We start from the raw sequence: 10,946 nt of genomic DNA, 5'->3' as shown, positions 1-10,946 counted from the left end.
TACGTAGTCATGAAGGTTGAACAAATGAATAAACACACAGAGAGCATGGTATGGTGAATAATAGGCTCTTCATTTCTTCACATTTTCTTTTCCTTTGGAAATTTTCACACAAATCACGATTTTTCTACCTTTTGCGACTATGTTGCTCTTGTCATCAAGGCACATTGTAGCGATTCTACAGCAAGTGCTAGTTAAGTCACGAAATTTGGTGCTTAAATGAAATTACTTTGTTTAAAGATTCTGAGTCAAAGTCCTCCTTTTTATTACATTAAGTAAGATTTTCGTCTGGATTCATCATACAATGACGTTTACAGAAATATTCCAGTAGACCAAGAAGCACAAACATTTCACATTCGCTTGTTTGTTAGTTGGTACCTTCGTTACATCAATATATAACGACTACACAGTGTTGGCTTCCTGCGGTACCACCCGTGGGATATAGGTGGCGCTGTTGTCGCCGGTGTGCGCGCGGATCCAGTCGACCATGGCGGGAACCCGGGTGTAGACGGCCGGAGTTCGCGGCTGCGCACAACCCTCCCCGTAGCTGGTGATGCCGTAGACGAACCAGTGCCCGTCACGTGACTCGCACATCAGCGGGCCTCCAGAATCGCCCTGTGGAAAATATCAACGTCAAGGTCACCTTCAAACTGGTTGTTGGGAGGAAATAGCGCAACACGTCTGAGCTTTTTTTAATATCCCTCTCTGGAACTCCTGTACAAAATTTGGTCATGACCGTAAGAGATTTTAACCCACCAACATGGCCGACGCTAAACACGTCATAATCACGTGAGTGCAAAGTTACATTACTGATCTACAGGTGCCCTAACCCACCAACATGGCGGACCCGAATCACGTCATAGTCACATGAGCGCAAACTCACAATAATGACCTATGGGTGTACTAACCCACCAACATGGCGGACGCTAAAAACACGTCATAGTCACGTGAGTGCAAACTTACAATACTGACCTGGCAGTTGTCCTAATCCACCAACATGGCGGACGCTTTACACATCATAATCACGTGAGTGCAAACGCCCAACACTGACCTGGCAGGTGCCCAAACCCACCAACATGGCGGACGCGGACGTCATAGTCACGTGAGTGCAAACGACCAATACTGACCTGGCAGGCGTCCACTCCGCCCTCCGTGTATCCTGCGCACACCTGGGAGGTCCAGTCCACCTCATAACCCGGAAGTTGATGTCTACATGTCCAGGAGGACACGATGGGTACTTCCGCCTCCAGAAGCACGTCCGATAGCAGGGCCAATACGTCATAATCTGAAAAAAAGAAAGACCCGCAAGCCGTTGGATATTTTCAGATTTTTGGCATGTCGTCGATGGAACAAATTATCTTATATGAGAAGAGTAATCATTTTTTTCATAGCGATGGCATCCCACCGCTGCCACCATTATTATGGTTTTTCTGAAGGCTGAGGCCGTCGGGCGATCCGACCCGCGGTCGGGCCGATACCTCGGGCGATACGGAATACCCCATGTTGCATTTTATTTATGTCATACCCACCCAAGAAAACGGTTGTGCAAGGTGTAAGAGTGTGGTCTGCACGCCGCGTCTGGCCGTGAGCGGTTGCGTGCATCGTACGCTGCGCAAGTGGTAAGTGAGTTGTACGTGCTTACAACGTACGATCTCTGTGCGATTGCAACTTTACCGTACGGAGGTCGTACTCACACGTGCTTCTTCCGTACGGCACGTACGGGGCACGCGCGTCGCCCGTACTCGCACGCACGGGTGGTGAATCCGCAGACCGCACGTAGAAAAAGTTTTACATACACTTAAAGTTCTACGGCGTGTCTGCGTGCTCCCAAATCCGTAGGATTCCGTACGGAGGCGGCACTCACCACGCAGAAGCACGTACGACGGGTTGTGACCGAGGCTTAAGACTGACCTGTCTCCGGATCCTGCGTGTCCCCCCAGCCTGTGACGACGCAGGTCGATCCGGACCCGACGCTGACGCCAGCCTCCGGCAGACACGCGGGCGACACGCGCTGATTCAGCCGGGCCGGCTCGGCCAGACGCAGCAGGGCGATGTCGTTCTTTTTTCTGTCTTGGTCGAACTCTTCGTGAAGAATGACTTCAGCTATTTCAAGCCTCTATGAGTATGAGAGAATGTGAATGATTAAGTTGATTTATCAGTTGTCAGTGTTGTTTACTCTTCTGATTTCTACAAGACAAGTGTTCATTAATAAACACAATCCTAAATGGTAAAAGAAGGTACAATTTCCATGCTCAGAATTGACTATAGCCTGAGATTGAGTCATGTTTGGCTTGTGCCCCTTTTAGGGAAAGTACATTTACAGTAAGACTGGCTTGGTCAAAATCTTCGTGAAGGATGACTTCAGCTATTTCAAGCCTCTATGAGAGAATGTGAAGTAAATCTTGGATTAAATTGATTTGGCGATGTCATTCTTTTTTCTCTCTTGGTCGAAATCTTCGTGAAGGATGACCTCAGCTATTTCCAGCCTCTATGAGAGAATGTGAAGTAAGTGTTGGATTAAATCGATTTATGGCTTGGTCGAAATCTTCGTGAAGGATGACTTCAGCTAGTTCAAGCCTCTATGAGAGAATGTGAAGTAAGTGTTGGATTAAATTGTAGACTGGAACTCGTTGCCAGCAAGCACAGTTGGGGCATCATCACTAGAAAGCTTTAAACAACTCCTGCAATTAGATGTACAAAGATTGAGTGTAACAAATCGTCCGGTGTGATATAGCTAGCTGCCGCCGCGCCGCGTGACGCCGAAGGGCGGTTATATCGGCTATACCGATACCGATACAAATACAGAAATTGATTTATTTGCATGTAGGTAGTAAAAGGAGGCACTCTGGAAGGCGGGCGCCGTCCAGGACGACAGAGAAAGTCCTGCCAGGACAACATTGCGGAGTGGACACAGCAGACTGTGAGGTCTGGAGACAGCTGACCATTGCGCCTCTGCGTTGTCCCCCCCAACGACCAGGAGGAAAAGGGACAAGGTAGGTAGCAAAAGCAATTCACAAAACGGTAGAACAACAAAGGGAAGAGAGGAAACATCTTATGGGACCCAAGTTTCATCGAAAAAAATTGGTCTGGAAACTAGACATCGAAAGACCTCAAAAAGATCATCCTAAACTGAAAATAAAAGGTGGGAAACACGATTGGCTTGCTTACCTGTTCGTGGGCTTCTTCCGTTTTGATGGAGTGTTTTCCCAGCACCACATCATAAACCGCGGGGTCAGGATTTCTGCGGAAAAAAAGGTGATGCGTTTTAAAATTAGTCGCTATTTCGCCAGTTACAATTTCGGTGCCGAAATGGTGACTGTCCTTGGTGCTGAAATGGTAATTGTCCGGCAAATGGAAACAGCCTGGCCAACTTGATACTGTCTTTGCGGCCGACGAGACCTGCTTAGAGATTGATTCTGTATCTGTATAGCCTGGTACAACCGCCCTTCGGCGTAACATACCAGCTTCGCAGGCACGCGGCGCGGCGGCAGCTGGTTACATTACACCGGACGACTTGTTACACCTAACTTTTGAACATCTAGCTGTAAACACTATTTAAAGCTATCTGATGATAATGCCCCTACTGCACTTGGTGACAGCAAGGACATTAAGTTCCACTCTGCGATAGTTCATTATACCAAGGTTCTGGGAAAGAATGAGTTTTTGAAAACCTCAATCCTTGGTTGATAACTCTAATTCTCGGCTATGTGTGGCAGAAAAAACCGGTGCAATAGCTCAATTGGTAGAGTGCTTGCTTTGTAACCGAGAGGTCGTGAGTTCAAACCCCGGCCGGGTCATACCAAAGACTTTAAAAATGGTACACACTTCTTTCTCTGCTTAGCAATCAGCACATATGAGAAAGAGTGTGGGAAGGTCAAACACACAGCACTACCAGCGGACTAGCCCCCTGCTGTAGTGCCCTGCACAACTGTGTGTCGCCCAAGGGCTACGGAAATGGACATGGGCACCAAAACCCTATGCTGTGCATGGAGCACGGGTAGACTTTTTGTGGCAGGAGCTTTACCTGAAGAAGCAGTGAGCAGCAGACAGGATCCAGCGGTCGGAGATGAGGGTCCCTCCGCAGAGGTGGCTGTTCCCAAACATTAACAGCTGAATGCTGACCATCCATGGCCAGCTGCCAGGCACAGCCTCGTGCCCTCCCACGATCCTCGGCCGGGCGGGCTGCGTCGCGCGGCTCAGGACAGACCGCAGAACAGGCGTGCCGCACGTCGGGGCTTCTGTAGATTAGACCACACCGACTTAATGAATTATTGACTACCTTTTTTGCACATTTTTGCCGCGCAGAGCTAAGTACAGGTCACAGCAAAACACGATGAACGAATACAGTTAACACATACAAAATAAAGCTAACTATCATAATATAAACTCAACTTCTCGCTTTTTAGTTGTGGTTGAAATAAAAGAACGAATGTGTTGGATGACATCCTCCGGAGACCCGTAAACTAATGCGAGATGGCGAAGAAATAAACCTTGCTCCCAAAATATGGAGGTTTTATCGGGCTTCTTTTACTGGTAACTGTATTGCAAATGGATACTACCTGGCAAATGGATACCGTCTGGCAAATGGATACCGTCTGGCAAATGGATACTGTCTGGCAAATGGATACTGTCTGGCAAATAGTAACTGTCTGGCAAACGATAACTGCCTAGCAAAATAGATACTACCTGGCAAACATGTTAACTGGCAAACGGATACTGGCTGGCAAATGGATACTGTCTTTGCGGTCCCAAAGGATATACTTGGAGACTAGTCGTGGGAAGATCCTGGATGTGTGACAGGAACTTTACACTAACCTTGTTGTCCGCACGGCGTGTGGATCGCCCAGGGCCAGTTGCAGATGTTGTACCTGGTGTCGAAGCGGAGTCCCCAGGGGCAGGTCTTGTGGCACGCCGGGCGGCCGTGCACGCACATGAAGAACGCCGAGCAGTCATGTGGGTCGCGGTGGAACCCCGGCCCGGCAGACTGGCAGTCAAACGCTCCTGAACAGGACAGGGAGAAAGGGAATCAATCAATCAATCAATTCATCGATCGATCAATCAGTTGAAGTAAGCCGGGTCACGGTGGAACCCCAGCCCGGCAGACTGACAGTCAAACGTTGCTGAGCAGGACAGAGAGAAAGGGAATCAATCAATCAATCAACCAATCAACCAATCAACCAATCAACCAATCAACCAATCAACCAATCAACCAATCAATCTATCAATCAATCTATCAATCTATCAATCTATCAATGAGTCGAAGTTAGCCGGGTCACGGTGGAACCCCAGTCCTGCAGACTGGCAGTCAAACGCTCCTGAACAGGGCAGAGAGAAAGGAAAGGTGAAAATACTTCTCAAAGAGCAAAGGAAAAAGAAATTTATCCTTTTAGACAATATGAAAATACCGATTTGTTAACATCATCATGATAATTTGATATATGATAATTTGACTATACACACACACACGCGCGCACACACAAGTCTACGTTGTATGTACGTTTGTACTTGTTTCCATGGAATATAATATTCAGTTCGTGTTCCCAATATATTTGGATTTTAGAAGGGTTGAGATACATACAATCTTATTCATTTTACGTGTCTTCAGCCAAGAGTGATTTGATGTGAAGTGAAGTTTGGACCTGTACCTGTACATTCGCTGCTGTCCTCACTGCTGCTCTCATGTGACTGCATCAGATGGTACAGTTCACTCAGGAACCGCGGAGGGGCGCCACTTACTTCCTGTGTTATCGCTGCAAAAGGAATTTTTTGGGATGGTAGGTAGCTCTTGTTCTGATATGTTGCAGGGCACGTTGTTACGCCGATTTGAAAGAATGTGAAGAATTGATAAGAGGCGGACAAACTCGCACGGTATAATGGCTAAGCACACACGGTGCCGCCACTTTCTTGTTCTAATCTTTAGTTCCGTCTGCCATTGAGTTTGTACCTGTTTACTTGGAAACGAGGAAACAGTCTTAGTCACGACAGACATGGCAGTTACCTTAGTACATAGCCTGGTTACCAGTCTCCACAGGCCTAATGAATCAATGGTGAACTATTTGAAACCAACCCTATTAAAAAACCAATGTGCGCTATAGCGGACCTGGGAGGGTGGGCAGTACCCCCATCACCGTAGAGATACCGACCGAGAAGCCTACGATGGTCTGGCTGTCAGGCTACAGTGTCCTACAGTACTCAGCGCCGTAGAGATACCGAGAGGCCTACGACGGTCTGGGTGCCAAGCTAAGTAGTACACGGAATAGAAAAGTGTCCAGTGTCTGACTTAGCATACTCCTTAACGGCCTTTTTTTCAGTCAAAAGAAACCACTGCCTAACATTTGACATTAGCCTGGGTGCCAGGCTGTTGTCAGAGGTAGCACAAGCCAGCTTCTCGGCTCCGAAAATGTTACCATAGACATCCTTCTCAGACAGACTCTGAGCCCAGCTAGAGGGATACATTACACCCCAGTTGCACTATTCTGGGATCGTGGCTAGTGGCTTCCCCCAGCCGAAGAGAGTATTGTTAGCCTCTATCAAACTTCGGGAGGCGACTGGAAGAGAAGAAATTGGCGAAATACAAAGTACAATTTGCCACACTGTACTCTCTAGCGCACTAACTCCCCTGGCTTGTTACTTCTATATTTGGCCAATTTCTACTCTTTCCAGTCGCCTCCCGAAGCCTGGTAGAGGCTAGAATTTTGTGTCGAGCCGTGGTCTGACATTCAGGCTAAGGCCACACCAAGTAAATTTTATGGATGACGTCCTTTGGAGACCCTAAATCTAATGCGAGAGGGCGAAAAAAAACAAGAAGGGCCCTAAAAAACAAGATGCCTAGATAAGGCCACACCAAGTAAATTTTATGGATGACGTCCGCGCGCGCATTGATTTTGGCCTGTTCCTAGAAAAAAACCCAAGAAATTCCGCTTCCTGTAACTACAAAATGTATGACCAAAGTGTCACGACAGTGCCGCAAATTGTTACATTGGCGTGAAACCCGCAACTAGCAGGCCTGCAAAAATGTGATGAAAGAAACAGGACAGGACGACAACTGCTGTTCCACCTGATTTATTGCTGTTTTGAGGATGAATAAAAGACTTCTTGCTTGTTACACTGTGTCACCTCATTCAATTTGTGTCCTAACATTTGTCGTCTCTTAGTATATTTCTAATCTAGGCATCTTGTTTTTTAGGGCCCTTCTTGTTTTTTTTTTCGCCCTCTCGCATTAGATTTAGGTTCTCCAAAGGACGTCATCCATAAAATTTACTTGGTGTGGCCTAAGAAATATTGCACTGCTGACAGGACCGTCCTGTCTGTTAATAGTTCCAAAAACGGCACTGTTTTGGAGCTATTGACAGGATTTTTTTCAGTGCCATTTTTTTTTTTTTCATTTTTGTTTCCATTTTTTAACCAGGCACAGGCTTTCGGCGTTACGGGTTTCACATCAATCTGACAATTTTCGGCACTGTCGTGACTCTTTGGTCATATTTACAGGAAGCGGAATTTCTTGTTTTTTTTTCTAGGAACAGGCCAAAATCAATGCGCGCGCGGATGTCATCCATAAAATTTACTTGGTGTGGCCTAATTCGACATTGACGGATAGACCAAGTTACGCGTGTAATGAAGAAGGTCGAGGCCGTATCCTATCCGTCGTCACAACTCTGAGTCAGTGTGCAAAGTTTCAACTCTATCGCCAGCCACTGCCCTAACAAACAAGGCATTAGGTAGAATCTTATGTAACTAATTTCCCGACATGGTCAAGCCCTAGTGTTTGAGTTGTGCCGAAGAACAATTAGAAACTGGTCAACAGAGAAAAACATATTCGAGGCCGTTCTGACAACATAAGGTTAAAGCCCTAGACTCCAGACTTTGGGAAATTTGTATCTAACATTGCAAGAGTTTAGTTAGCCTGAGAACGGAGGCTGCCAAGAGAGAATACACAATGGTGTGTACTTGAGGCAATAATTACTATAGTACAAATATTTTAGTGCGTACACTACGCCTAAGTTTGGTCCTTTCTGATAGTGCTAGACTTTATAAAAAAAAAGGCACATAAGATGTATCTCAAATGGCCTACTTATTGATGTAAATACACAAGACAATAAAACAATTTTGGTACGTGTAGGTTTTCATAGTACTGATAGTGGCCCTCTCATGGCGTAGCAGTGATAGTTTTGGAAGCATATGTTGTCATACTTCGACGTTGCAGTCCAGAAAATCTCAAGCTTGATAATGGTGTTCTTTGATAAGCATACACAGAAGATAGTGCGTTATGTGGTTGCATTTTGGTCCTTATCAAAATGGTGTAAATTGTTTCAATCGTAGCTTTACAAATGCTGTGCTCCTACATCTATAACTGCGTCAAGAAGCGAGAAGAAGTCGAACAATGTAAATAGTAGATCACATTAGTATGTTTAGTCTAAGTATCATTGCCGTATCCTTTTTCCTTGTCTATTCATGACCAGTACTTAGCTTGTTAGAGCACAAACGTACAATAAAGGTCTTTCATTCTCTATAATGTAAAAGATCTGCAGTATTCTACAGAAAACAGATGGCTTACCTTTCGCGTGTCCCCCTGTGCATGTTAGCAGAAACACAGCAATCACTAGCAAAATCCACATGGCATTTTTCTCCATCGAGGTTCGCCTGCATAGAAGATATTTATCCTACTGATCTACAACAGTATTCAGTGGCTACAACGGTAGGTTTGAGACAAAAGGAATTAGGAAAAAAACAGCTAAGTCTAGCAGCAGCACAACACGTCAGTTCTGACGCTATCCTGGCAATGATCTGGTATTAAAACCTTTAAACGTCCCCCCCGAGACCCAGTTACTAGTCTCACCTTAGCAGGACCGGTATGTCTATCGTGGGGCATGTTGACTTTCTTCCGCACGGTCAACAAGACACTTAACCGGATTAGATTAGATGGTCATAGAAACCTCGTCCATCACGGCGCGCGTGCCATGGTTGTCTGTACTGTGGGCACTTTCCTGACGTCTTATATTGAGGTTTATTGAGGGAAAACTCTCCTTTAGCTGCCCACCCGAAGGTGGCAGCTATTCTTCCAGGAGAGGGAACATACATGTAAGACATAACAATACATCACGTACAATTACATATACATCTACATTTACATTACATAGTATTTTAAAGAAAACAAGTGTGTAACATCGTATGTGCTCTACTTATTCATGTCCCTCATGTGCTTTAGTAGGCCTTGTTTGAACTTCTCATGTGATGCCACTGTTTGCAGCCCATGTGGTAGTTGACGGAAAGCAGACGGACGGGTTCTGGTCGGAAGTCTTCATCTCCAAGCAGATTCTGTGGGTCGTATGGCGTAGCGGCAGAGTGCGCGACTCGGAACCTAGAGGTCCCGGGTTCGAGTCCTGACATGCCACCGATCTTGTGCCCTTAGGAAAGGCACTTTACACGATTTTCCTCACTTCGCTCAGGTGAAAATGAGTATTGTCCTGTCATGTATTTGTCCCCTGTGTTGGTGGCGGCATTAATATAAGTTGATAAAGCTTGAGTGTGCCGTCACCACGTCTGGTGATTACATGTTGGAATAAAAAAAAAAGATTCTGTGGGAAAGGGGAGTCTACATCGGTCGCATGTATTCAGCCAATGGTTAAAGGAGGCTAATGGATACAGGTGGCAAATATAGACTCTCCTTGCCCCACAGAATCTGCTTGGAGATTAAGAATTTTAAAGTGTGAACTGTTCGCTCGTTAACCGACTTCGTGGACTGCCCCAACACATGTGGCCACATGTGCCTAATGCATTCATATTAGCCTGGATGCCAGACAAATATCACGCTAAGTCCTGCGTTGATGGTCATGGCCTATTTCTGTGGGGGATGTGGTAAAATTTCCTTGGGGGCATGTTGGCCCTGGAGCCGAGGAACTGGCCTGTCTAGGCCCTGGAAATAGTCTGGCACCCAGGATAACTGAGGAGGGCTGTGGGACAATTTTCTTGGGAGCATGTTGGCCAAAGAACTGGTCTGTGTAGGCCCTGGAAACAGTCTGGTATCCAGGCTAGTATGTCGGCCCTGGAGCCGAAGAACTGGCCTGTGTAGGCCCTGGAAATACTAGTAGTCTAGCACCCAGGATAACTGAGGGGGCTGTGTACAATGTTCTTGGGGGGGGGGGCTAGAGCCGAAGAGCTGGCCTGTGTAGGCCCTGGAAACAGTCTGGCACCCAGATTAGCCTTGCAATGGGCAAATCTGCGAATCTACTGGTAGGATCCCGATCGGATTCTGTGTAGACAGAAACTATGATCTGGATCTCTACTGGCAGAATCCGCGATTTTACAGACAGAAAAACTCTCTTTCTCGATAGTTACAATGACAAAATCGTGTAATCTTCGAAGGTCTCTATGGTTTGCAACATTCCAATCTGACACAAACTGACGACACATTACTACATTGCCACAGTTGTTGCATTCTTGAGTAGATGGACGAAAGTGCTGGGTTCGGTTCTTAAAGGCTGCTAAAGTGCCAACATTTGGAGGCTAGATTTTAAACATCACAGACCACTTCCTCGTGCAATGATAAAGATATAATTCAGCCAGCAATTAAAGGAATATCTCTGTTTAAACGAAGACATTTTTAGCTTTTTGTTTAGACGGTATGTTTGTCAAAAGGGCGTACAACAACTAAAAATCAGTTTGCCACAAATACAGATTCCGTATATACAACACACGACTGTGTAAACACTGTATCCACTATCGCCCATATGTGTGTGTTTTCCGTTAACACCCAGTTGTTGGTTTTGTGGTACATCGCATGATTTCCTAAATTTTTTCATATCTTATCTCATATCTTATATATCTCCGTCTACAAATACCATCTGGTGCTATTGACGTCATGGATTCCTAAAGTTATACCTGAGTTTCGTTGCTGATGATCAGTAAATAGACACAGCGATGTCAGGGGCTGATGTAGGGAGGATATTTGT

At 45.9% G+C, this 10,946-nt stretch overlaps 1 protein-coding gene across 1 annotated transcript; it reads right to left on the bottom strand.

The window, feature by feature from the left end:
• Nucleotides 1-59: 59 nt before the first annotated feature.
• On the bottom strand, nt 60-8,777 carry LOC109466744 (chymotrypsin-like elastase family member 2A). Its single transcript, XM_019764513.1, has 8 exons — nt 8,552-8,777; nt 5,643-5,747; nt 4,813-4,998; nt 4,022-4,235; nt 3,166-3,238; nt 1,909-2,113; nt 1,125-1,282; nt 60-612 (listed from the first exon to the last, which is right to left on the bottom strand). Exons 1-8 carry the CDS (start codon nt 8,625-8,627, stop codon nt 400-402), a joined length of 1,230 nt encoding a protein of 409 aa, XP_019620072.1. The 5' UTR covers nt 8,628-8,777; the 3' UTR covers nt 60-399.
• Between the last annotated feature and the right edge of the window lie 2,169 nt (nt 8,778-10,946).

Source organism: Branchiostoma belcheri, unplaced genomic scaffold (assembly GCF_001625305.1).
Source record: "Branchiostoma belcheri isolate BF01 breed outbred unplaced genomic scaffold, Haploidv18h27 scaffold17, whole genome shotgun sequence".
Lineage (NCBI taxonomy): Eukaryota > Metazoa > Chordata > Leptocardii > Amphioxiformes > Branchiostomatidae > Branchiostoma > Branchiostoma belcheri.
Note: the sequence above shows the minus strand (reverse complement) of the source record. Positions and strands in the feature narration are given on the sequence as shown.

Coding starts and splice junctions, on each gene's coding strand:
- LOC109466744 (XM_019764513.1), bottom strand. CDS start 8,627: ATGGAGAAAAATGCCATGTGGATTTTGCTAGTGATTGCTGTGTTTCTG. Junction 4,999..5,642: donor GGACAGCAGCGAATGTACAG/GTACAGGTCCAA, acceptor TGTCCTGTTCAG/GAGCGTTTGACTGCCAGTCT. Junction 613..1,124: donor GCGGAGTGGACGCCTGCCAG/GTCAGTATTGGT, acceptor TATTTTCCACAG/GGCGATTCTGGAGGCCCGCT.